The sequence below is a fragment of the Oxyura jamaicensis genome, chromosome 8 (genome assembly GCF_011077185.1).
Source record: "Oxyura jamaicensis isolate SHBP4307 breed ruddy duck chromosome 8, BPBGC_Ojam_1.0, whole genome shotgun sequence".
In the NCBI taxonomy this organism is placed as follows: domain Eukaryota; kingdom Metazoa; phylum Chordata; class Aves; order Anseriformes; family Anatidae; genus Oxyura; species Oxyura jamaicensis.
In genome coordinates this window covers 11,477,912-11,505,443 of record NC_048900.1, presented here as the reverse complement: position 1 = coordinate 11,505,443, position 27,532 = coordinate 11,477,912, and the positions used below count along the sequence as shown (strand labels likewise).

The window sequence follows — 27,532 nt, the reverse complement described above, 5'->3', positions numbered from 1 at the left end:
TTATATAAAAAATTCAGTTCTGTGCAGCAATGAGAAAAGTGTCTTGATCTCCAAGTTCTAGAAGTGCGAGCAAAGAGCAGCACATCAGTGTGGGCTTGGTAACTTAAATGGGAGAGCGATCTTAGGTGTGCGATGGCAATAAAAGTGTGCAGCGTGAGGTCATTACCTGCTCTGGGGTAGGTCATCACTGTTGCATCACCTGGCCCACTAAAGTAGCTAAACAAATGGGAACTATGTGGAAGATGATGTGTTTTGCCTCAGAACGAAAAACACTTTCTCAAAAGGAGTCTTATGGTGGAATTCTGACATATCTGAGGTTGCACAATGAAACAATTGAGCCGTCTCTTGAAGTAAGATTTTTATTTAACTAAGCAGTACTACCCTGTGAAATATTTCCTTACAGCTGTCTTTCAGGAACTATATCCAGAAATGGAAAAAACAGGTAGGTTATTAAAGTATCCATCTGCTGAATATTCAGCTGCTTGAGTGATAACGCTTGCAAATAGACTTCTGAGATATTTTTGCAAACTGTTTCAGGCTTTAGTACAGGTTAAACTTTTTCAAGGTCTGTTCAATTATGTTCGGACTGAGAGTACAAGAATGGTGAAAGCTCTGCCCTGCAGGGACAGATGGCTTCTGAATGCCCAGTGCAAGAAACCCGAGGGATGCTACAGCCTCTTCTGAAAAACTTTTCAGAAAAATGTGAAATAAAATATGAAGTTTTTTGAGTTGCTTACCCTGCTTTAGAAGATTCAAACCAAACATTAAGAGTGGATAGAATTGCAGGTAGTAAAGTATTATGCAGTATGAACCAACCTGAGGAAGAGGTGTCACACTCTCCCTTCTCATAATCACAAACTGGCAACTTAACGTGAATTCTTTCCTCTAAGAGCACAGCATTTGTGCAGCTGGAATTTTCTAGGTATGGTAATGTTTAGTTAACTTCATTCTGTAGCTTTAAATCAAGGGAGACTTATTTCAGACTTCTAATATGTAAGATTCAATTTAAAGGCAGGCTGATTGCCAGCTAATTTCACTTTGGGGGGTGGGGGGGTGGCTGCAAAATACACCTTTCACTGACTGTTCTGAATAAACAAATAGTATTTTTGTACCAGGCAATAGATTCTTGTGGTAAAGTAAGATCTCTTCCAAGGAGACCCAATCTGTAGGTTGAAGCAACTGGAGCTGACAAAAGTGTTCATTAAAGACCATTTCATTTCAAAGGGCATTTTCAGTTTTTAGATTTACCTGAACTGCTTTTCTAACCAGCTATCATAGAAAAAAGAAGAGACTACAGATGGTCTGAATTTGAAGCATTTGCAATTAAAAAGAATTTATAGAACACTGTACAACATTTGTAACAAACGTACTCCTTATGTGAAGGCCAATATCAGAATTGTAATCTTAAACGTTTGTGTCAGTTAAAATTCTTGCGATTTGGGAATGAAATATGATGGGACTGATCGTCTTTTTTTCCACTTCCCCTACCCTCACTTAAAAACTGTTGAAACTCATTAGCTTTGGCCAAAAGTCTAACTACAACCCTTGCAGCCATATAATGATCTGTGAAGCTTTATCTAGAGAATGTGTTTTGAAACTAAAATGTTTTTTTCTCTCCTTTGAATGGCAAATGATGTTTTTCATAGCTGTTGGTATCAATCAATTCAAGCAACAACATTAGGTATTAATTTAAGCATAATGACAATATTAGGTTCTTCTATTAGAGTTTCTTAGGTAAAACATGGACAAAGATTTTTAAAGTTCCTGAAGGAACATATGAAGTGTCAAACAAATGCATTGGTTACATTTCAGAACATCATAATAATTTTGTGTGGTATCAGATTAAATTAGATAAACTGTACAGCTAATTACGGTTATTAAATCTCTTTGAGACTAAAAACTTCCTTCTTAGTGTATAGACTCTAGTACCTAAAGTGAACATTTTGTTTCAGATTTTGGAAATATCTTTTATGGCATTTCTTAAAAGTTGGGAAAATTAAATATTAATCCCAGTGGAAATAGATATCCAGAAGGCAAAAAAAAATAATATAGAGAATATCATAGTAGTACCTACGGAGGGGAAGGGAAATATGTTTTAAGAGCAGTCCACGTTTAGGGGTGGCAGGGAGAATACACTCAGAGCTAATTCCTAATCTATGTCAGCAGAAAGCTGTGTTGGAGGAAAACTTTTATTAACATGCAGAGATGTGGTCCTGTAAACTACTGCATGTGGACATCTGTTCAGACCTCATCACTCCTAACTGGAGCAGGAGAGGGGTCTCCAAGTGTCAAGCCATGATTTTATTATCAGGACTTTTCATTTTGTCATCTAAGTCCAAAGTATCAAGAGATATCTTTGTTTAAGTAGGATGTTTGAATATGAAAGGAGAAAGTTTTTTAAAAATATATATAATAATTAATCAAATTGGTTGTTTTGACTTTATCAACTGCTTTATACAATTCATCTCTTTTTCTTACATCAGGAACACTTTGTGTAGATGTTCTACAGAGGACAGGATATGCAGGTCTTAAGGAATTCTCTACACCATTAAGAAATTTTATATTTTATGTTTAATTAACCACTTCATTTTGAAATAATTATTGGTTGAAAACTCTCCCTCAGCTGGAAAGCTAGAATGTCTTCAATTTTTTGGATAGCTTCTTGGAGTAAATCTTAAACAGTAATGTGAAGTCAGATTTTCACTGAAAGTAATACCAACGTTTTTAAATAAACTGTTAAATAACTAATCAATTTTCACATTAAAGCAAGACAATGTCATTTCACATATTTACATTTAAGGGTTGAGCTGACCTGAAAAAGCATAAGCTTTTTAACTGAAAAAGCTTATATCTTGTCATTTTTCTGGATTTTTTTACCAGCCTTAATGACTGTTTGCATAAAGTATGTTGGACTTGAAAAAAAGATAAATACGCCTTGCAAATGTGAACATTTGCTTTTGTGAATGTATGTTTAAAAAACACTGTCGTTTACAGTAGAAAAGGTTTCTGTGGGGGGGGGGGAAAAGGGGAGGTGGGATGGGGAACACAACTTGGGAAAAAGACAGGAAAATCATAGGCCTGCATTTTGCAGGGGCAGATTGTGCAAAATAATGATTTAAAAGTAATATTTTATTTTTCTGGAACTCAAGTGCTGAGAAGTTTATACTTGATTGCTTGAGCACTGTAGGATTTTCCTCCTCAGTCTATAGGTCTGATCATCATCTGAACTGCTTTCAAGGAGTAGGAACCTCCCCGGTACTCAGCCCAAAATATCCCATCCTGATACTTGCTCCTGTAGTGGCCGCCTCTGTACCAGACGCCATTGAGATTCGAATGTGCGCACGCGTTGTACCACCAGCCGCCTTTGTGGAAATGAGCGCAGTTTCCTGTGGAACAGGGAGAAATCAGTAAACCTCAGAGTTTAAAGAGGAGAAATGCTAAAGATCAGAAAACGCTTTCATGTTCTTACTTATTCTTAGTGGGGACTTTTTGGCACTTTGTGTTGTGGTCCTATCAGTTGCTGCTTCTACCTAAATTATGTGTTCTGTTGTAACGCCTGTTGCTTAGAGGGAAGATTATTAACACAGTATTTAACAGGGCAGCTGAAAACTAAGGAGACAAACTCTCTTCAGAACACCAGTAGTGCTCCTCTGTGAGCTAGCATTTAAAGCACTCGGGTTATGTGCTGTTTAGAAATACTTCAGTGGAAGTAATGTGACTTGATGCAGTCCCAAGGAGCACTCAGGTCCACAGTTCCACAAAGCTGCTTGTAACTGGTGTATTTACTCTTAGAGGCTTCTTTAAGGGCTTGCAGTGTTTGTCTAGCTTTATAGTTATTGACAGTTGAGGAAAAAGCAAAGAAAAATTATTCAGTGCAGATGAATTATTACGCTCTGCAACTTTTCTTTTACCACTAAGGCTTTAAATGGAAGGTAGAGAGAGTAGAAAAGAACCAAAAAGAACTGTTCTTCAGTAAGGAGGATGAAATGAAGTCAGCTGCACATTTCTCATGTATTGGTACGTGACTGAGCCTATACCCAGATGCAGGTCTTTCTGTGCTGTTCAGAAGCTTTTGTTCATGGGGGTTATTGTTCGGTGGCCCCCTCGCTACTCACTGAGAGATGACCTGGGAAGGTACTCTGACTGCAAAGAATCACAGGTAAATGACAGGGTTGTCATTGAGCTAACTGTAAAGCTTGCTCAAGCGTGTCTTCAGTGAAGATAATAGAATTTGAATTTCTGAACCGTGCAGTGGCTTGAGTGGGACCCTGTCAATGCAATTTGTTGTTTCTGCCTATTTGAAACATCTTTTAGTAGAATTGCTCTGTCAGAATTTGAGTACTTTTATCTGTATTAATTCCTTCTTTAAAGGTGATATCGCTAATGGGATTACTGTATTTGTTTTTCAAATACATAACAGTTCCTTACCTGAATACATATCCCTGTCTCTGTCCAGTGTTGTAAACTGCTTTCCGTTGTGCCATATCATGGAATCCCCTGCGTTTCCTTGGTATGTTCCTAAGCGTAGCCTGTAGAACTCATTTTCAGGCTCCAAGCGGAAACTGCTGTATTCTGCATAGACTTTCTTATTGCTCCAGTCCTCTAATTCAATCAGTAGTCTGTAGTTATCCTGATTGGTAAGCATGTAAATGTTTTCTAGTCCCAGCCAGTATTCTCCATCAATGTTGCCAAATCCTTTCTGTACAGAAGATCAGAAGGTGATATTTGCTTAGTTTATCTTGGTCATCAAAATTTTTTTCAGCAGGAGTAGTATAAAGCAATGGAACTGGGGTACTGTAACCATTTAAGCTTCAGAATGACTGCTTGACACATACACTTAAATGCTTTATTTTGCTGCCTCTAGCCACTGATTCAATTGGACTGCCACAGCAATATGAGGTAGTACCAGAATCAGCAAAGTAGCAAGATTGTCTGTTTTCTATGATCTCTTCTCAAGATAAAGGGTGAGAGAATAGGAGCTGAAAAAACATATTTTGGGCTAAGTTAAGGGATTTATAAAAACGTATGAACAATGAATTGTAATGGGGTATGTTTCTAGGTTGGAAAAGATGATTATGGATCAACAATTTCAATTTTTCAGGTAACAAAACTTTTGTTGCCTTTCTACACAGCTAGGATTGGTTTTTAGTGTCAATTTTATCACATAATTCATCTGTACTCTCTGTTAGGCTTACTAGAAATGAAATCTAAAGACAATTTTCCTTTGAAATCACAGATTACCAGTTTGGTATCTGTGAAGTGATACTTCATGCCTGTTGTCTCTTATCCCTGAGCAAACCAGTGGTGTTTGTGTTTGGAGTTGTAGTGAAGGTAGGTACATTCCCCCATCATAGCTACCTGTTAGGCTTCCTAGGTTCTGATGGCTTCCTATCCCCTTTCTCAGGTCACCGATTATATAGGATATCCCACTTGGAATCACTTTCTGGGGAAGTCTCTCTCCAGTAAAGAAATATTCTAGGCCCCTGCCTAAAGCTGCGGTTCTACAAGCAGCTTAAGGTGGTGTAGGATCATACCACTGGCTACAATGAAAGTGGTGCCTGTCTCCTACAGATTTGGGGTAGAGTGGATGGAAAACTGCAGAGGGAAAGGATCTGGGGGTGTTGGTCAATGCTCACCTGAACATAAGCTGCCCAGGTGACCAAGAAGGCCACTGGCGTCCTGGCTTGTGTATGGAATAGTGTAGCCAGCACGGCCAGGGAGGTGGTCGTCCCCCTGTACTCTGCTCTGGTGAGGCCGCACCTCAAGTGCTGTGTTCAGCTTTGGGCCCCTCACTACAAGAAGCACATTGAGGCCCTGGAGTGTGTCCAGAGAAGGCCTACGAAGCTGGTGAAGGGCCTGGAACACAAGTCCTGTGAGGGGCAGCTGAGGGCACTGGGGGTGTTTGGTCTGGGGAAGAGGAGGCTCAGGGGAGACCTCATTGCTCTCTGCAGCTCCCTGAAAGGAAGGGGTGGGGATCTGTGGGTCGGCCTCTTCTCACAGGTAACCAGTGACAGGACCAGAGGGAATGGCCTCAAGTTGTGCCGGGGGGGCTCAGGTTGGAAATTAGGAGAAATTTCTTCTCAGAAAGAGCAGTCAGGCGTTGGAATGGGTTGCCCAGGGAGGTGGTGGAGTCACTGTCCCTGGGGGTGTTTAAGGAAAGGTTGGACCTGGTGCTTAAGTGAGAAATCACCTGGGAGCAAGTTTAGTCAAGATTGAGCTACTATTACACACCAGTTACAGACTTGGTAAACTTTCATTGTATTATGTTCAAAATGTTTACAGTTACTTCATAAGAGATGCCGTAACTACCCTGTGGCATATTGGAGTGGAGACGACACTCACCACTGTTCTAAGAAGTAAAGACATTGAATAACTGTTACAGAGGAATAATTAAGATTTGAATGATAAAGTTCTACAAATGCAATGCAGAAAATGAAAGTAATCCTCACAGTAATCTTGCCATTTTCTTTGCATATATATTGTATCTTCAGAATATTCATTGAGTTAAATGTGGCTTAGTTCTCTTCAATATAACACATGAGAATTGCAGCTCAATTTAAAGTGAGCACAGTGTCTCAGGGAAAAACTCTGTCCTGTATGAATGAAGTTAGGACAGTATTATAAAAAGATGTTCATATTTCCTGTCAGCATGTAGTTACTCCAAAGGAACATTTGTTTTTTGTCCTAGGTATTATGCATGTTAGTGCATAATATCATGGTAACGTATGTTTCCCTCATACCAGCCCTTACACATTCAGGAGTTATCTAATGTAATCTTAAAGGTGTAGGTCGATTCCTTTAATCACAGCATGGTTTGGGTTGGAAGGGACCTTGAAGCCCACCCAATTACACCCCCTGCCATGGGCAGGGACCCCTCCCACCAACCCAGGCTGCCCCCAGCCCCATCCAGCCTGGCCTTGGGCACTGCCAGGGATGGGGCAGCCACAGCTCCTCTGGGCAGCCTGGGCCAGGGCCTCACCAGCCTCACAGTAAAGAATTTCCTCCTTATATCTGATCTAAATATACCCTCTTTTAGTTTAAAACTCTTTTAGTTTAAATTGCTAGGAATAGTTTCAGGTTGAGGCCATGATCCCACAAATCTATTAGTGTGCCTAAATGAATAATTCCACTGGCTGAGATTGCTTACTCATAGGGGAGAGGGTTATGCTTTTTCAGTATTTATTGTAGTTCTCTGTGTGTTAATAGAAAGCATGTGTTTAGTTAGGTCCTTGTAATAAATAACTTCCCAGTCACTGTCTAGGATAGCATGTCTCTCAACCATTGTTGTTGTGCATTACAAATGCAGGCTATTTCAGACTGTAAGTCAGTCAATACAAAGTTAAGTAATGCTTTCAGTGAAAGGGAATGTTCCTACTAAAATATATCCCTCTCTGAGGAATGACCCTTCTGGATGATTAATTTGCTTTCTAACTTCAGCAACTAGCTATTTCCAACGCTTCAGTATATCATTCAGTAGAAACATTTGGAATGAAGAATTGTGTTGGAAATGTTAGCACCTTCTTGATAGTAGTAGATAATGTAGTCACTGTCACATCAAAATGATTTTCAGAATTTGAGTTTACCTTGTAACTGTCCCAGTTCCTGAAAAAGTTGACAGAGCCATCTGTCCTCTTCTGAATAACTGCCCATCCTCCAGGGTCCAAGCTGTTCTCACACCATAGCTGCATTGGTTCATTACTGTTTTCAGGCTTGATCATATAAATCCCGCTGTTGGAATACCCAGCTTCTTTGGCTTGTTGGCAGTCTTTGAATGGACCTTTTTGAAAAGAAGTACAGTAAGCATTCAAGCTTGGCCATGGTGTGCACGTTGTTTGAGGATATTTGATATTTTAGTGAAAGACAGAAACAATGGAAAGTTGATAATTCAATTAAGGTAAAACTACCACGAAAAACAATGTAAAAAGTTACTCTGTGTGTGTGTGTATATATATATATAAATATCGTGTGTATATATATCTTTAATAACATTATTTTGCTAAACAGATAATACACTTCAGTTATCAGCACCTGATTTTTATCTGTTTGTGTCAAAGATATGTTCTCTGATTCATGATGTTGAAGTGCAGAAATTAGCATTTTTATTAACAGTTTTCTCCTTTGCCACTTAGACAGAAGTTAAATGACATTTTATTTCGTTGTCTTTGGGCATCCATTTGAAACTGGTCAAAGCTGAAAATCAAGAAAACCAGACACAGAACACCCAAACCAAAACAAAGCCCCCCACACTTGAACACGCAGTGGTAGATAGCTTCCGTAAGAAATACTCCCAGAGCCTACAGACGTGGAATAGAGGGATAGAGTATTCTTATGCTGCATCGCTCTTTAACCTTTATATACTTAACTGGTTCCAGGAGCAGCCTGCTAATGGTAGGTAGGAGTCTGTGCAAGTTTCAAATTCTGTCCATGTGTTAAATATGTAGATGGATACTGAAGAAGAAAATACACAAGGGGTGGCAAAGGGCTTTTGAGCAGCTAACAGGGCCCACATACATGTTTTCAGGGTTATGATTCTAAAGAAACATGCAGTTGACAGTGCTGCTTGAAAGCACTGTTTTGGACCACATGAATACTGGTTTTATAAATACTACTTACAGAAGAGCATCTAGTAAGAAGCCAGCAGCTTAAATACTTATCAAAATCTTTAAAATCTTTGCTTTGTATAGTTTGCCTTTCAGTTTTTCAGTTTTAGGTAGTATTTTAATCTGCTTTTTTTTTTTTTTTTTTTTTTTAAGAAAACTGTCTGTGTATCATTATGTCAATTGAGTTGATCAGAAACCAGTTATTTAGTAATGAAAAGCAGGATATGTTCTGATGGCTAGTAAGTGGCGGATGCCTTAAATATATTTGAAAAATCAAATTCAGTTAATCTAAAAAACAAATTACCTACTGCTTTCCTTAGTTTTTCTTTTTAAGGCTCAGTTTCTCAAATCTGCTTGGAATTTCATAGAAAACCCTCATCATTCACAGAAGAAACTAATGTGCAAAGAAGCATAAAAGATTGTTATTGAGGTTATTTTTTAATTAAAAGTAGAGGTTGAGTGGAAGTGACCTTCACTGCAGATTAATTTTCCATTACAAAAGCAAATTGAAAATCACTTTTTAAAAAAAGTAATTTTAAGGTAGTAGTTGCTAGGTGCATAAGTTTGTAATTAGCAGGAAATCCATAGAACATATTAATTAGCATGCAAAAAGTTTGTGTAATGAAGGTGACTTCTTGCAGCTTTTGGTTGCAACGGTGCTAGCAAGCATGCTGCATACATCGAGCCATCGTTGGAAGTACTGCTGCATACTGTGCTGTCAACATTTGATGTTTTTGTCATTCTTACAGTGCTTGCAATAATAGCTTGGGAAAGAAATAATGTAGTTTCGATATACTCATGCTTTTTTCTTCCTCACTATTAAAATGTCCGTGTAGATTGTATACATTGGAATGTTTGTACAGTATGGTTCCTGGGCTAAGTTAGCCTCATTTCCTGTCCTTGATTACCTAAAGTAGATTTGGGATCTGTACAACTGAACATGGAGGTCATTCTACAAGTAATATTGCCCAGCAATTATTGCATTAGAAGAAGTGTGAACAGAGAAGTAGGTTTTTAATAATTTTAATTAAACATTGAAAATAGCTCAATTAGATCTGCTAAGTATTATTTCATGTGATTTCCGCTAGAGGAGATATTGAGGGCATACTTCTGCATGAGAGAACCGAGCAGATGTTTGGAGTGATATTAAGTAGCTTTTAAGGCAGACAAAATTGTACCAGTCCAAGTTCTTGAAATTTAGCTGTCATTAAGGTCTCAGGATGTAATTTATCTGTTTTTTGGTACTTAGGTATGTCTGTGTACTTATTGGAAGTTAATGTTGCAGTAGAGATGACAAACTTCTGTCTTTAGTATTAGGAAATCCAACAAATCCAACAGACTGTAACTTTTGGTGTATAGTCTTAAATCATTTCTGAAAAGTAAATTTTATTACATCCAATTATTTTAAATTCCCGGTATTAGAACAGATCCATTCAGTGGAAATGCTGAGATTTGTTAAAGAGTGTTGGTGTGGGTAGAGGCTTTCTGACTGATCAAAAAAGCCATAACTGTTTAAAGTCTTGTTGCCTTTATAAATTCATTTTGAAATTGTATTACCTGTGTAAGGAATAGATACTTTATGGATATCTTCTGTTACAGTCTGTGTACACTAAGCTGCTGGGACAAACTGACTTTTTGGTTTTAGTTTTTAACTAGTTGTAAATTATAAATAATCTGAGAAGATGACCTGTTAAATAATTTACTTCTAAAATCAAGTTTTAGATTTATGATTTAGAACACATCATATTCAATTGTAAGTTAAATGGTAGAGAGGGAAAGCAATGAAATAATTTTAGTTGGAATCTTAGTAAAATACTGGCTGAATCCTATTTTAAGGATAGCAAGTGTTATCTTGAACAGATAACAGAAACCAGGCTTGTGTAAACTTCATACGGAGGATTTTAGTCAGTAGTAAAGAATAAATCCTCCTCCACCCTCAAAAAAAAAAAACAAAAGAAAAAAAAAAAAACACCACTGGGGAAAAAAAAAAAAAAAAAAACCCCCTGGCCCCCGTGTTAAAAAAAATTTTGCATTGTTATCTGAGATATATTAGCAGTAGAGTGGGTTTTGTGTGTAGAATTTTTGTAGCTGTTTTTTTCTGTTTTTACACTGTGGCAGTAAAATCTGGGGGAGATGGCTCTTACTGCAAGGATTTGGATAACTGTGGCAACTATAATTCACAGGAACGTTCTTCCTCAATTTCTAGAGCAATCTTAATGTAAATTAAACTGTTCAGAAAATAAGATCGTTCTTCTGTTCTCCCGGATACTTTTCATTTTGATCCCCACCAACAATTTAAAACGCATACTGACCTTGCTGTAAAACTCTTGTGTGTGCAAGTATTTGTTTACTATGACTTCTCCAAATACAGTTGGAAAAAGCTCCTGATTTTTTCTTTTGTTTTCTTGCTTATTCTGTCATAATCATGTCTTTGACAGTCCTGTTTCTAGATGGGACTGTTTAGTTCTTATTGGTCTTTTTGGACGTCTTAATACATTATAAACAGTCACGATCTTTTAACTGGAAATTTCATTTTTCTGTGGCATAGGGAATTTTGCTTCTGTGCGCCATTAAATCTGCTTACCTTCATTTCAAACAAGAGTGATAATAACTAGGCATTGTGTAGCAATTTGTTTTTGGTGATTGATGGTCTACCAGCTGTAGCGACTCTCAACCCTCGTTTTCCCCAGGATACTCCAAGAAGCACTTAAACTTCAAACTCAAGACAAATATTGAGTTAAAAAGTTAAATAACTTGTAATAAGCTTCCTAAGATTCCTTTTGTGTTCCCTTGCAAAAATGGGTTCAAACTCAGTAGGGGTAAAGGGGCTAGTGCAAACACTGGCAGATGGTTTAGAGAAAAATATTTAGTGCTATCGCTTCATTTTTATATGTACATGAGGCGTATAATGAGAGAAAAACATGCATTAAAAAACAAAGAAAACTTTGAAGCAGGGGCTTTCTGGGGAACAGGAAATCACTTTTTTTTTTTAGAATTATGCTTTTGCTGTCTGACCGGACATTAATGCTTTTATATTAGCTGTTTCCTTTGTGTCATGATGTGTGGCTAAATTCTCATGACATCTGGCATTTTAGTTGGGATTGAGCCTGAACTGAACGTTCTGCAGACCCTGAATAAAAATAGTTGTTCTCTACAACTCAGCAGCAGCTAGTTGTTTGTAATGTTGTGGAGCAGTCGCAAATAAATGTTTGCCTTCATCTTAGGAACCAAGCTGAATTTCCAACTGTGACTAAAGGCAATTTAAAAGGGGGGAGGAGAGAGGAGAAACAACCCTTTTGCTATGCAAGCTAACAAAAGTCAAGAACAAGAGCTGGTATGGATGTCTGAGAACAACGTAGCTTGTTTTTGTGAACCCCCCCCCTTTTTTTTTTTCCTTGTACTTCTTACAAAGTTTTAATAAAGTAAGAGTTGTGGCAGAATTCAGGGCATCTCAGTAGTAGTTAATTTTCCTGTCACTAGTTTTGTTTCTAGTGATAAATGAATTTGTGTCACTAGTTTTGTTTCTAGTGATAAATGAATTTGTGTAATGGCCTAAAGAATGTAATGTATGAAGATGCGATACAGCCCCTTAATGTATTTTCATAATATTTATGGTATTAATTTAATTTGACATCCCCTACTGACATCAGATTGCTGGGAATGTAGTTACTCATTTTAAATTTTCAAAGTTGAATGCATCTAATTAGACCCAGCCTTCATTCAATTATCCTTTCAGACTTATCTCTGGAGTATTTCAGCCAGAGTCATTGCACCACTGTGTTGGTGATTTAGACACTCAATTTAAAGCAGTTCAGAATTTAAGGAGTAAAATTCTTCTAAGAGGGAGTAACTTCTGGCAAATGTATATGTGTAACAATGCAGGACAACTGCTTAAAATTTTGTCTACTTAAGATTAATTATCTTTTCTGACATTCACTGTTTCTAGTTACTGTTACATGTAACTAGTAGGAATCTTCAAAGAGTGGTAAATACTAGAAAGCAGATGCTAAAAATGAATTTTCATTCCATCTGAATGAATTTTTCATTTCAATCCAGCTGGAAACGCAAGCCCTAAGACTTTGTGACTCAAAGGCGTTAATTCCTCAGACTAAATTTCTGAGTATCAGCTATTTCAACAAATTCACCTTCTGCAGCTATAGCTTAAAATCACAATCGGGAGGAAGGACTAGCTGTACCAGGTACCTTTAATTTTTCATTCCAGTTCTATAGTCAGGACAGTTTCCCTCTGAAGCGGAGAAATCTCAGGTTAGATAAACGAGAGGTAACTCACCTTCGTTAATTAAAGCCAGCGGTGGTACTCTGAAAGGACTCTTTGTAGGTGAAGTAGCTGGATCAGGCGGTGGTCTTACATCTCTGTCTCTAGGGTAACCCGGGTCTCGCTGTATCTCGTTACCTCCCAGAAGAACGGGAGTGTATGGCTGACTGTTGGGAATGTGCTGGGGCACCACCTGGACAAGCGGTGGAGATCCATGGGTGTCCTGCCGTGAGAAGATTCTCAAGCACTGCTCTTCCAGGAGGGAGATAATCACAGACTGATTATTTACAAGATCAGTCAGTGCTGCATATTTTACTTCAAGCTCCTTGTATTTTGTTGCCATTTTCAACATCTCTGTTGTAACATTAAGGACTTTGTTTTCCAGTTGGGAAAGTTCAAGAGAGTTATCACGCTTTCGAATTATCTCATGCAGGAGTTGCATATAGAGTTGAGTGACCCGAGAGTTCATATTACGGCTTTCCTTCCTCAGTAACTTTACTTCATTCACGATGTTTCCATCCACATCCACCACCAACTGCAAGATGTCAATCTCCCGCTTTTGCTTGGACAGCACATCCTTCAAGTTCTCTATGTCCATTCTTGTGACTTCATCTTTTCTGTTACCAGTACCTGGTTCATTAGTATTCACACAAATTGGCCCTGTGATCTTTTGTTCAGGGACCAAGAAGGTGTAACCACATTTCTTTCCTTCCTCTCCACTGTCTGCTGAACGAGGGTGCCTCCGTTGGGATGTCTTACTGAGCGTCGATTGTTCAGTACGGCGCCCGATAGACAGCAGTAGGAACAACAACACACCCAAAGTCCATTTAAATACCTTCATTCTGAAGCAGGTATGATGACCTTCAGAAGACTGTTGAACATATGGAAGATAAAATAATTAGAGCTGTAATGAAGGCAGCTGTAATTGAAGCAGGTGTAGTGCTTCAGTTGCCTGAACTGTTGAGTTTTGCCATGCTTATGCGCATGTAGACAAGCGTTTGAAATCTTTAAGTTAGGCTACATTAGGTTAGTTTCTACTCCCTGCAAATAAAGCACAAGCTTATAGGCAATACACGGCGCTTGCAGAATATTGTCAGAAGAGGGAAGTAGGGAGGCAGTGATTATTTTTCAGAAACTTTTATATATAAATTTTGGACTTTGGATTGTACAAGTTTTTCTGCTCTTTCGTTAGGTTTATGTATATACCTATAGGCATATGCTTTTAAATATTTTATACATATATGCACATGTTTTTCAAATTTATGTACACACAAACATGGTAGATTTCAAAAATATATATAAAACACACACGTGCGCCCTGCTATAACACTACTTTTGAGCATTAATGTTAGGTAGGATATGAGCTAAACATGCTTGTCTTTAATGTTGATGAAAATTACATATTAGATTAACTCCAAATTTGTAAAGAAAGCCAGTAGCGTGGTTTGAACTGCACTTGTGTATCCCTACTTAGCTATTCTTTAATTGTTGTCACACTACTTTCATATGTTTGAGAATGTATTTATCCCAATAACGCTGAAATGTTGAGTGTTTTATCAATCTAAATACCACACTGAAGTGTTTCATTCACGTGCTTAGAAAATAATGTATTTCTTTTAACTTGGTGTAAAGAACTAAAATGCAATGATACAAACCCAGAAATAGTTTGAGAGTCGTTTTTCACTTTGATTTCAAATATTTGAGATGATTAACAAAGGTAGCACAAAAGTTGGGGGGAAAAACACCTCCTATTACATGCTTAATTTGGCTTGTCAAGTAGATTGCTTTTTCCTCTGATCCCAGCTGTTGATCTGGCTTTCCTTTGCAGTCTAATGTTAGCAGTTGTACAAGGCCTGGTGCAGTGGCCTTTGTGTGGTTGCAGAGAAGAATAAAATAAACCCAGAGAAAGCTAGTAATTTTCATGTAGTTCCTGCCAAATTCAAGTTTAAGTGCATTTGCAGTCCTGAAGCAGTTACCCTGATGGAAGAGCGGATGACTACTGCTTCCTTAACGTTCAGCTTTACAAATGGTAAGATGGCTTTGATGCCAGGTCACTTCTCCACCTTCTGGGGCTGGCTTTAATATTATTGCTGTAAGTGACATCTCTTCAGAGTAAATCTATCAAGTCTTTATTTTTTGCCTCCATTAAGAACCATGGATGCAAATTTCAAAAGATTCTGTGTGCCATCAGGAATTATTTCTAGGTTTCTTTAGCAAATGGTTTGTTGTTGCCTAAAAATAGTTTTTATTTTGTTGACAGTTGTATTACAAGCTCTGCTGTAGAGGAGAAGAAAATATTTGCATTTAACGCTTTGAGAATCATTTCTTGCTTTACAGTAAATGGAAGGAATACATAAAAGCTTGAGAATATTTATATTTAAATATTTGTTTCTGTAGATTTCACTCTTAATATGTAGTAATAAGTGTTTGGGTATATGGCCTGTTACTTTCTTTTCAGAAATAGAATTTGGTTAAAAGTTTTGTTACTCTTTTTCTGTTGAAGGTATACCTTCTATTAAAAAAAAGGGAAAAGTATCGCTTTTCTCTGGGGCTAGCTGTGTATTTTTCTTTGGTAATTTCAGACTTTAAAATATTAATCACTGAGGCAGTGCTCAGAGTTGGAAGTTCATTAGGTTAAATTTTCTCATGAATCGTGGTAAAAACACAGGCAATAAGTCTGTATATGGTGTTTAACTTGAGAAGGATGAGCTGAACTAATTGTCCAAAGTCGGACACCTCTGCAAAGTCCCTTAAATTATTTTTCAACATTTTAAGTTCAGAAGCAGGAAAGGTAACTTCATGGCACGTTAAGAATGGAACTGTAGTAGCAGTATTCTACTTTTTCTTCTTTTCACAATATATAGTGGCTACTTCATAGTCCAAAAAGGTGAATAACAGTTTAGACCCTGGCAGTTTATTTTAGTAACCGTATAGAGTCTTAAAAAAATCAGTTGCTGGGGCGTGGAGGGGAGGAAGCAAAATATTTTTCCCCTGAAACACATTAAAACTGAAGTGAATATTTAAAAAATAAATGTTTTGCAGTGCAGGCCCCCGGCTGACCAGGTATGCTGCAGCTGTTTGTTTTCCCTGTATCTTTTAGGCATTATGTTCATTTTGAGTATGTATTGGATAAAATTAGAACTTCTTTGTTGATATCTGTGCTGTCAGGCCATAAAATCAATGAAATCGCCTAATGTGGCATAACCAAATGCAACAGCTGCACAAGGTTATGCCTTAAAACTTTTAAGTAATTCAAATATCTTGAATTAAACTGACTCATTCAGATAAGCAGAGATGAGCAGCTTCTGAGAACCTACCTGGTAGGTAACATACATGCTTCCATGGAAATCTTGGTGTGGAAAAAATCAAATATTTTAAGGTGTTGCTTGGGGTGTTTGAGCAGCGTAATGCTGAACTTGTTATACACGAATTGTTTCTGTGTAAGATATTTACCTGGAGTTTTAATCATCTTAGAAGGAAATGAAAATACTGTTTCAGAAATTTCCTGATGTTCTGGGCAGGCAGCTTAAAAAAATATAAACTGCTTATCCAGAATATCCCCAAATGATGGCCTAATATGTAAGACTTTAAAATGACAAATATTAGAGTTGGGAAATGGTTGGAGGGTTTTCTTTAATTAGCTGCCTTATGTCACAGGTTCCCAGTTTAGATTCTTAGGTCATGTCATAACTGCTAGGAGATAAAGTAGTTGAGGCTCAGAGTCTTAAAGGCTTCCTGCAAGTGTGGTGTTGCTTGTGGTGAGGGGTATTGTTGAAATACCTGAATGCAAACCTTAAAGAATAAGCAAGAGAGATGGTGATTACAGATGCTATCACTTTAAAATGTATTATTTAACTCTGTATGAGCTGTAACATTTTTGAAATGAGAATAGACTGTCACTTTGTCATGGTTCTGTGCTGAGCAGTTTTGTTCACGTTTCTGAAGTGGCATTGCCTGTGTTCTGGTGTGCCGATGTTCTTCTGCAGATGCAACAGAAGAACATGTAGAGCTACTCAGAGCAGCGCAGCCTTCATAATCATCTTGTTGGAAATGTTCAAAGTTGTGGATAGGGTTTCAATACCATTTTAAGTTTAATGCCGTTCCTTTTCTATTTGTTCCTTTTCTAGACTGATCCCCATAAAAGAAAGTCTTATTTCCAAAATTAGTTTTTATTACTTGAAAAAGTGCTAAAAGGAACAAAATTCCAATTTAATAGAGCAAAGTAATGTAGTAGCTACTATTTTTAATTTTTACTGAGAAATTGCAAGAACATGGGCTGTGTTGGCTAAAAATATTGTATTGCTTATAAATATTAGAGTTGCAGGGATGGGGAAGTGTGGAAGCTAATATATATTTGACGTTTAAAAAAAAAAAAAAAACTATCTACACAGCAAACTATTTGTTCTCTGTTGAACTGCTTGAATTTCATGTCCAACAGGAAATAAAACTGGGAGATCCCCGGCACAAATTAGAAAATCTGTTCTTTCAGAGCTGATGAAGACCACTTCTCCTTGGGCAATGTAGGTTGTTAGGACTGAATGTAAGGGAAGTATTGCAGGTAAATGTGAATGTAGATTTCCCTTTGTATGGACAGCATGGTGCTGCACATATCTTTATCCAGAAGATTTATCAAAATGATATGGTCAGATGATAAATACCGTATGTGCCCTTTTTCATAAGCCTCCATTTATCATCACATACAACAGGAAGAAAAGCAGCCAGTTGTTTTTGTTTTGTTTTTGAGAAAGTAAGTGATAACAGTGAAAAAGAAGGTCCTGTGAACATGGCAGCAGTTAAGCAGGGAGCTCTACTATTGATGTTACACGTACTTTGTTTCATGTTAAGCATTATCTAAGCACCTAAAATAATTAAAGCTATTTATATCCACGCAAATAAGCACAGCCTTTGTATGGTTTTTAGCTTAGAAGTGGGTTCATAGCATCACAAGTTGTATTGCTGTGGGGAAAACACTGTAGAAGAGTTCATGTGGACTTCTGATATATCTGTGTTTTTGTAAATTAATTTCCCCTGTATAAACAAATGCTTCTCCAGTAAGTCACTCTGCCTTTGGTGGAATAACAGGATTGCTTTCAATTGTGTTGACTGGAATCCGGGAACAATACATTCTTGGGTTTTGTTTGCCAGGTATATAACGTATTGATTTGCAGAATTCTACTGCTAGATGAACTGGAATCTGATCCCCTTTAGAAAAGGCCATCTAAAAATATTCGGGTGGTTTTGAAGCAGTTGCTGCCAATGTGTCATTCTACAAACGACAGATTCTTAGAAATGCTCTGCAGAAGAGGCTTGTAAACCTGGTCCTACAAGATACTCCGAAAACACAGTACAATACCATAATATTTCCAGCTTTTTGGTGAAGTTTTTTTATGTGAGAATTCCTTTACAGTTGTTTGCACCAGTAATGTTTGTTTAGAGCATTTTAAAAACCAGGTACAATAGATTGGCGCATTTTGAGTTTGCAGATGTGTTATTTGGGGCCTCCGGGGTTCTCTGTGGAACAGATACAGAAGGCATCAATCATCTAGCGATGGCTGCTGTAGGAACTTGTGCTTCATTCATCAGTGTATAAATTGCAAGGACCAGACTAATAGGGCATGTCATGAACAACCAGTTGAGCCCACTAAAACAATAATTAAAACCTGGTAATAGCCATGTAGTTATTGGCCAAAGTTTACACGGCGTATTTTTACATTATATGTGAGAGCATTCTAGTGGCAACAGCATCATATTAGCAGTCCATTATTTGTTCAAAACGAAGCATTTCAAAATTTCAGCTCTAAAGTTGGAAGACAGCGAAGGAGAAGGAGTTAAAATCTTGCATGCTGCCATTTTATTGCTTTAAAGTTATTGACTCAGCTGTTTTCATTTGGAAAAGATTTAGGAATTGTTCGAAGCCACGTTAATCAAAAGCTTGGGGAATAATGAATGAATGGAGACTGGCGTCCAAAGCACATAATGTAGTTTTCAAATGTTTTTGTTGTCGTTACTTAGGTTGTTCCCTTTAACGTGTAAGAAGCACAAAAGAAAGTAAGAAAAAGGGCTCAAGAACTTGGAAAGGATCCATCTTTCTGTTTGTCAAGACTGCTTCAGACTTTTTTCATTCCGTAGCTCCTACATTTTATTTTTTTTTCCATAACTCTTTGTCTCTTCTTTTAGAGTCACCCCCTTCATTCTCTCCTATTGTGCCAGACATTGCTGAGAGTTTCATATGAATACGTAACTTAAATGCTTTTCCATTGTCCTGGATTATTTACTGTACTCTCATTACAAAGTCAGGATGAAGAAAGGCAAAAAGTGTAAAATTGCTTTAACAAGTTTTGTTTTTTTTTCTGTACCTTTGTCTTGGGTTTGTAAAAGCATTCTTGTTTTAATCATTGACTTTGAAATTGTGTCTTTCCCCCTCTCCCACCACCCCCATAGAACTGTAACAAAACCCTCTATTTTCCACTTATTTTCCACTGTTGTCTTGCATGTTGCATTTCATTTTTCTGAAACTATTTGGAAACAAATTACTGCTAAATTAAGTTACAGTTAACTTCTCTGTCGTTCCACAAACCTTTAAATTAAAGGAAGGGGTTAGTGTCCATTACAGCAGTTTCTTTGGATTTTCAGTTCCATAATTGTTTGTGCTCCAGACTTAATTATTTTCTGAAGCACTGTATGACTCAAGTTTCTTGGTTGACTGTACAACTCAGACTACTTCTACTACTCAGAAGTAACATAAAACTTCAGTTGAAAAGATACACGTTATTGCATCTGAGAGATGTGCACTGGTTTACTTGTTATTTTCCAGTACTTTTATTGAGGTGTCCATTTTCTTGTAATGCTAGGGCTGTGCATTAATGCTGGGCAAAATCGAGCTTCCCCGAAGTCGGTAGAAACTTTGGCTTTTGCTTTCTCGTGGGATCTGAATTTCACATTAATATGTTCACAATATCTAAATTACACGCTTAACAAAGAATCTAGTAGCACTGATTTTCTGTAACTTTATAGAACATAAAATTTACAGAAGATTTACAGCTAAGCAACTGAAACTTCCAACTGGAACGAGTTAGGCAGAGTGCTTTTTAATTCTTTCCAAGTTTCCAAAGTCTACCGAATGCCACAAAAGCGAGTTTTATATTTTAGCTGTCAAACCATTCTCAGGCTGAGAGATCTGTTTGTTCACAATTGTATGTGGATGGTAGATGCATGTACAATTCACAAATAGCTCAAAATTAGACTTGTGAGAAAGAATAACATTAAAACTTACCAAGGGGGTGGGGGGGAATCTTGCAGCTGTTTTGCTTCTGTGGTAGATGGAGAATCCAGAGGCCAAGTTGCGTTGTCTCTCTGTGTTACCCGATGTTGTGGATTGTTAATCTGCAGTTGGAGTTGAAAACTGCTTTTGTCTTTCTCTGTTAGATCCAAGCTGTACTGAGGAATTGGGTTTCTCCATGCGATGACTGAGCTATTTAAATCATTTAAAAATAATAATGGGGAAAAAAAAGTTCCAGTATGTCTTATTCCAGAAAAAAGAAAGCAGTGCCTCTTTGAAACTGCAGTGTTTTACTCTCACATGCAGAAGCGCACTAACCAGCTACAGCTGACCCAGATTCCATATACATCACATTTGGACAGTTTTTTTAAACAAACACACACCAGACGTAGCCGTTCAGCCCACCTATGATGTCACCGCCAACACACGGAAAGAGAAGAAACTCCTCCTTCGGATTTCCTATCCATACCCTCCAGAAAAGGGAGGGGGTAGGGAGGCCGAGGAGTCCCGAACAAGGGAAGATTGTTTGCCAGCTGAAGGGAGGGTACCATATGGCAACAGACTGTGCAAGAGTTCAGCAGGCAATTACAAATCAAACATTTTTACTATGCTGCCTAAAGATGCCTTTCAAGTTATTACAGTGCTGGGCTTCATTTAGAAGAAAGATTCTTTCAGGCTGATAAAACTCAATTTGTGTTGCTGGGAAGAAAAGGGGCAGCCTGGCTGGATACAACAGGAAAAATGAACCATTTATAGGCCAGGAGAATGTTCAACAGAACGTTGCATTCAATTCTTGACGTTCACTTAATAGGAAACAGTTCGAGTTGTTAAACGCATGAAGTCTCTGCTGCATGTGGAAAACATTAAAGCTGTGTGCGATGGTTTTGGGTAGGTATCAGAATATTTGATAACATCTGATTAGCATTAGAAGTAGCAAAAGCTGCACAGGTTATGCCCTGCGAGCAGCGCAGAACACAGTTGTGCCAAGCTGGGCAGCACTTCTGTACATGCATTCACTTTTAGAGATCTATGGTTCCTTCACAAAGAACACACCAGTTCCTTTTGCAAGAACTACCTTTGTATGCTTTCAGAACTGTTTTAGACTTCATAAAAATCCATCAAATAATCTTAGGGAATAGCTCTCTACGGAAGAGCTCTTGATGTAGCTAAAAGAAAAATCCCTGCTTGATGGGGCAAGTCACTCAGAAAGACTGGGTTGTAAAATCATGGGTAACACTGCAGGTGCCTCTCGTAGTGAATTTCTTTAATCGATAAGCATGATTTACTGCTTTCTGTGGAAGATCAAGTGGGTTTGGGATTTTTAAGGCCCATGTGGACATTGCTAAGCAAAGTCAAGTTCAGGATAGCTTACGCAGTCTAGGTAGCATTGCAATAGGAATGTGAGTATCTGATCTTTCTGATCATTCTTTCTGTTTTTTAATGAGCTGATTTGAGCAGAATAGAAAATACGGAATTTTAGTAGTAGATCAGGTCATGTGTAATACCTTTTTATTCATTTTTTTATATGCCACCTTTCAACCACAAGTATTTTAATTTGTTTCTGTGTGTGTGCGCACACGCGCGTGTGTGTGTTGATATTGGAGGGATGCCCAGAGTTTCCCAGCTCACGCCGAGGACTGTGCTGGTGAGGTGCTACACAAACACAACTGCTGCTCTGGTGAGCTTGTATTAATAGTCTTCCACCTGTAAAGCCACACTTCTCGTTATGATTCTGCTTATACAAGGCTGAGTGTGAAGCAAAATATACTTTCAGGAATTCCCTAATACTGAAACAAGTTCCTTGACAATATTATTTAAGTTTGGATATTAGATTTTAGATACTAGTAGGGTTTCTGTGCTGTGGGAGATGCAGAAGAGCAGTTGCTTTTTAAGGGTAGGGTTAGTTGGTCAGGATGTTTTATTTAATTGAAACAAGAACAATTAGAATTTGGGTGAAGTTCTAGAAACCGAGTTTTATTTAGAATTAACATAAGCATTTTATAACATTAATATGTAAGGAGAAGGATTTTCCTCTCTGCATTATCAGGGGTTTGAAAGAATAGTAAGGTTGCAGTGCTGGTAAAGAAAAAAGCAAGGAGAAGCCTTGGAGACCCAAAAACATGTCTGTTGGGTTTCAGCAGTTACAGCTAACAGAAACTGCAGAATTCACGCTGTGTTTCAGTGTGCGTGCACTTCTTTCCTAGTTTTTTTTTTCCCATGTTGCTGCAAGTCGAGTTTGAGTTTCTATTCAGGTTGAAGTTGCAGAGATGATGGCTTTTCCTTCTGTTATTTTTTTTTTTGCTGAGTTGGAGGAATGAAATAGTAGACTTCCTGAACTCGTTAGTAATTTTGATCATGTATTTTAGTTCTGCATGTTTACTATGCTCCCATTTGTCAAGGGAACAAATAGTTGATAGTATGGCAGAAGATTAGGTTCATGAGTACTTATGCTTGCTGTTGTAATTACTTCTAAATGTAGAACTGTTAAAGACACTGTCCCTGGTGAAGACAGTAAGGAAGTACATACCTGGTGTGATGCAGGAGAAAAGGATGCTCTCTGTGTCCCAGTGTGACTTGTTGTCCAGTGTGACATGGAAAATTAGCTGTGCTTACACATGGCATCTGCAAGTACAGCTGAGGTAAGGCTAACGAAAGTAAGGATTAAGTGATGGAGGTAAGGGCAAATTCCACCCCGGACAAAGGTGGTAGGGTGATGTATTTCCATGACAGTCCAAGCTCGATTGCTGTTTTGCTTTGAGGCTTGAAGGCTTTCACAGATCTTGATGATACGATTTCTCAGGCAAAACCAAAATAATATATTGAGGCAATGCTGTCATCAAACTCTTTGCACACTAAGAAATTAAAGTAAAATATTCTTGATTTTTTTTTCTGGTAAGTGTGAGACACTAAAGAGATTTTTCATTCTAATCTTACCCAGGTATTTATCTGTCAGACTTGACGTATATCGATTCTGCGTACCCATCAACAGGGAGCATTCTGGAAAGTGAGCAAAGAACAAATTTAATGAACAACATCCTCCGAATTATCTCAGATTTACAGCAGTCGTGCGAATATGGTAAGCTAGCGTGCAAATATTTCACCATTAAAGAGCAATGTTAAAAGCTTTAATACTTGTCTTTCATAATACTGTGCAAGCAAGTCCCAACCTACTCGTGCCATTACAACTCTCCCATACCTTCGCAATGCAAAAGTGTTGTAGAAGTTTATTCTGGTATTGTTTGTTGTGATAGAGCATCAGCATGAAGAGAAAAGATAAAGTTCCCTTTTTCTTTGATCACACGCGTTTTTGCAGTACATATTTTTTGAAGAAAAATGTGGAATACATTGCATTTAATAGGAGTTTTGCTAGTATGTTGTAAACTTGAATCTGTCTTCCATAACTTTGCGATGATGAATTATAAAAGTAGTAGGATTGCTTTTAGAATAGTTCTTTTACTGGAGATAATAAAATGTGTACAACTTGTCTTTTGGACATTTATAGTGCTGTTCATAGATCAGATAATGTATTCTTTTTTCAACCGTGGTCTCCTTCACAGTCCTTCTCTTCACTTTCTAGAAAAGTTGTAAGGCTGCATTTGTGATGGCAGGATATGATATTAGCACAGGATTGTGGCTCCACTGAAAGCACAGTATAATGAGAATGTGGGCTGTGAAGGAGTTCTCATATGCAGTCCTATAGGTTTGGGACTTCACTTTGGCCAGGGGTTCTCTGTGGCTTTTCCCTTCAACATACTCTGATAAGCATAGCATCTCAGAATGCTCCACGGGGAAACATACCTGGCTTTACGTATGTGGGGAATATCAGCTCAGTGCATGAGAATTTGTATGAAGGACAAAATTTCAACAGCAGTAGAGATTGTAGTTTGTACCTCTGTCTCCCATAAAAAGGCAAGGGATCTGATTCTGTTTAAATAATTTCTGGAAAATAACTTTGCTTAATGAACAGTGCTGTGATAATGAATGTCATCTGTTCTTCAGATATTCCTCTGTTGCCTCATGTCCAAAAATATCTAAACTCAGTTCAGTACATAGAAGAACTACAAAAGTTTGTAGAAGATGACAATTACAAGTAAGTATGAAATGCTGTAACTGACTGTAATTAATGACAAAATAACTTCATAATTCAAAGCCTGTCACTTTTAAGATTCTGCTTACAGCAGGCAATTGTCTCCAGTGCATATGTTGAAAGTAGGAGAGTTACAGCAGGGTCCTTTAGGATAAGTTAATTTTCAGCATGCTGGACAGCACGTTGTCTTCCTTTTGTGTATTTGATTGTATTTAATCTGCAGACCTCTCTGAGTGTTTTCCAAAGGAGACTCCATGCTTGTGGCTCACATGCAACACTCTTTCAAGGGATTTATCTTACTGACAGAACAGAATGGAGATAGTCTGACATTTTTCGTCAGAACAAAGTCATCTGTGTGTGCGCAGTCCCAAGTTCTTACTGAAGGGTTTAACTTTTATAAATCCTCATTTTATTTTTCTATCCTTGGATTAGGTTATGCAGCGTAAAACAAACATTGATTTTTGACAAGTGAGATGTTGTACGTCTGTCCCTTCCAAAGTATACCACCCCAAGCAGAGGCTTTTATTCCTTATTGAAAAGATTATTGTTGTATTAAGTGATTTGGCATCCAGCAAAATGGGAGGATGGAAGTTTCTGGCAAGAGATGAGAATAAGCTCCAGGGAGAGGAAGCAACCTAAAGCAGATCTGTTGCATATGAAGAAAGTTTTTGTTTACTGCTGGCTGAGCTGCTTGAGGAGGTTCCCTGCCCATTCCCATCCTGCCTGCCCAGGATGTTTGTCACCTTAGTTGTGTAGAAATGGGTTGGCTGTGTTCTAATGGCGGGAGGGGTATGTATGCTAAGGGGGCAGGTTATCACAAAGTGAAGCTTTGTGGTCAAGCATTTAAAGGAAAAAACACACCAAGTTTAACTGCAGTGTCTGGTTCTTGTTTTCATGGATGCCCCACTCCACCTTCCTTCTTCCCTAGGCAGGAATCTTGTACTGGTGGGAATGTTATTGCTGAAGGAACTACCGCCTCTTCATCCTATACAGCACAAGTTTGGATAGCAGGGAAATTGAGACAATTACAAGTAGTGCAGTAACGGGACTGCTACACAGAAAGTCTCTTTTTATACCCACAGGCTATATATACGTCTCCAAAGTAATTTCTGCTGTGGGAGAAGAGCGTATTTTGACGAGTCATTTTTACTATAAGTGACTATTCTTTTTGTTCCAAGGTGTCTGCTAAAAGGCTGAAGTTAAAGAACAGTCATTGTGACTTGAGTATGTGTTTTTTCTTGCTGAAGGATTTTATTGAAGAAAATTGAACTTTAAAGTTGTAATGAATTGTTGCTAAACTGTCTGGTGATGAGAAGGAGAGGAGCTGTCAAACTTATTAAAAATTAAACAGCAGGCTTTCCCAAGCCTGCTAATTTCAAAAGTTCTAGTTCTGCAAATTGTGCAAATGAGATGTTTGATCGTTCTGGAGTTCTGGACTCTGCTGCCTTTACAGTACTACTGGAAATAGCATTTTTAAGTGCCTGCAATAGAAAAAGCTTGAATTATTGATGCAGTCAAGTTGATAATGTATCTTCCAAAATGCCAGAGAAGGATTTTGGCTTTTATAATAGTAAAGGCAAATGGCTTGTCCCACTTTATTGGAAAAAAATCAGCATATGAAGTCTAGTGAGTATAAATGCTTTATTCCAAGTGGGGGGAGGTGGCACAGTTCCCTGGTGCAGAAGAGGTTGCACTGCTTTGCTGTAGTCAAGGTTTTGCTGTTGTCTGTGGACCTTCTTCAGCATGGTATTGCAATCTTGTCCTGGTCTATATGAGCCAAAGCAATAGGTTAAGTTACTGCACTGTGCCCTAGCATGTCATTTTCTGAGTGCAGCGTGTTGCTGCAGTAGTGTTTTTCCACCTAAACAAAAAAATGTTTGGAAATATTGGAAATAGTGTGTGCTAAATTAGACATGAAAGATTTGTATTAAGGTCACAGTGTTTCTTGCAATTACAAAACAGTAAATTTTCTATTGGAAACTTCATAAACGTTGTGTGTTTGTGTGTGCATTTGTCAAAACCTTCTTTTTGCATGTTTCTATTTTCCGACAAAGTAATTTTTAATGCTTCTTTAATGCAGACTTTCATTAAAGATAGAACCAGGGACCAGCACCCCCCACTCTGCTGCTTCCAGAGAAGATTTAGTGGGTAAGTGCTTAATAAATTGAGAAGACTTTAGGTTGCCAAAGATATTTTTGAGTTGCAAATGTGGAAAACATTTGCTTGAGGCTAATTAAAACAGTATGAAGTATAAATGCTGAATATGGGTAATAAAAGTTCTTAAGTTGGCCTGTAGACGTTTTTCATGGAATTGAGTCAGTTTTGTAGGTTCTTGATGTATTGTAGCACTAACTTGCTAGTATCATTTGGGGGTGAAGAGCTATTAAATATTCATTCTTTGTGTCTAGACAAAAAGCCTTCATCTAAGCTTCCTGGAAGAATATGCTTCCAAACGTGTACATTACTTCTGATTTCTGAGAAATTGGTGAAGGTGGGAGTTCCAAACGTGGAGATTAGTGGGACTTGTTTAATGTCAGTGTAGCTAATGGAACAACCTTTAGGATTTACCAAATATTTATAGCTGGATGGGATTTGAAATAATTGTTTATTTTTAATCCTGTGGGGGGAAAAAAACAAACCTAAGATACCTATATTTTGAAATATCACTAAGAGTATATCAATAAATTTATTACAGGGTATCTCTTACAGGTTGAGTTTAGGAAGTTTTTTGTAACTTTTCCAAGGTTTTCTTAGAAGTAACCCTGACAGTAATTCCAAGGTTACCTGGGAGTAATGTCTTTTTTGTTCCCAGGCTCTGAAGTCGGAGCATCTCCACAAAGCGGACGGAGAAATGTTGCAGCTGAAGGAGCCTTGCTGCCACCAACTCCCCCTTCACCAAGAAATTTGATTCCACATGGACATAGGAAATGTCACAGTCTGGGATACAAGTCAGCATTTTATTTAACCTGAAAATCCTCAGATTTGTTACATATTCCCTTTCAAAACAAATGCTTTGCTTTTTTAAAAAAAGTATTGTGGTTTGTACACTGTATTTCACGTAGAGACCACTTCATGGCAACAGAGCAAACTCATAACTGTAGTGATAGCATCACAACTGAAGATAATTGGTCAGAACAGGAAGCCTGTGTGGCTCTTATGATAGTAATAGCCAGTGGGTTAGCCAAAATAGGCTTTTTCCAAACGACAGAACTATATGTCAGGATGTTAAAAGCAGCAACTTTTAAAATGTATCAAAGATAATGTTGTAACAGTTTTATTCTTACTTTTTC

The 27,532-nt window shown here is 37.9% G+C and overlaps 2 protein-coding genes across 10 annotated transcripts in view; one reads left to right on the top strand and one right to left on the bottom strand.

The window, feature by feature from the left end:
* Nucleotides 1-27,532, top strand: part of RALGPS2 (Ral GEF with PH domain and SH3 binding motif 2) — a 145,439-nt gene that overhangs the window by 86,387 nt on the left and 31,520 nt on the right. For all 9 annotated transcript variants that reach the window (XM_035334004.1, XM_035334002.1, XM_035333996.1 and 6 more), the window contains 4 exons: nt 23,094-23,231; nt 24,155-24,245; nt 26,323-26,390; nt 27,055-27,190. In XM_035334004.1, the coding sequence (XP_035189895.1) occupies nt 23,094-23,231; nt 24,155-24,245; nt 26,323-26,390; nt 27,055-27,190 (433 nt within the window). The remainder of the gene's footprint in view (nt 1-23,093; nt 23,232-24,154; nt 24,246-26,322; nt 26,391-27,054; nt 27,191-27,532) is intronic.
* On the bottom strand, nt 346-20,556 carry ANGPTL1 (angiopoietin like 1). The gene is made up of 5 exons (XM_035334006.1): nt 20,150-20,556; nt 12,892-13,747; nt 7,584-7,777; nt 4,429-4,699; nt 346-3,386 (listed from the first exon to the last, which is right to left on the bottom strand). The coding sequence occupies exons 2-5, from the start codon at nt 13,715-13,717 to the stop codon at nt 3,199-3,201; spliced, it is 1,479 nt and encodes a 492-aa protein (XP_035189897.1). The 5' UTR covers nt 13,718-13,747; nt 20,150-20,556; the 3' UTR covers nt 346-3,198.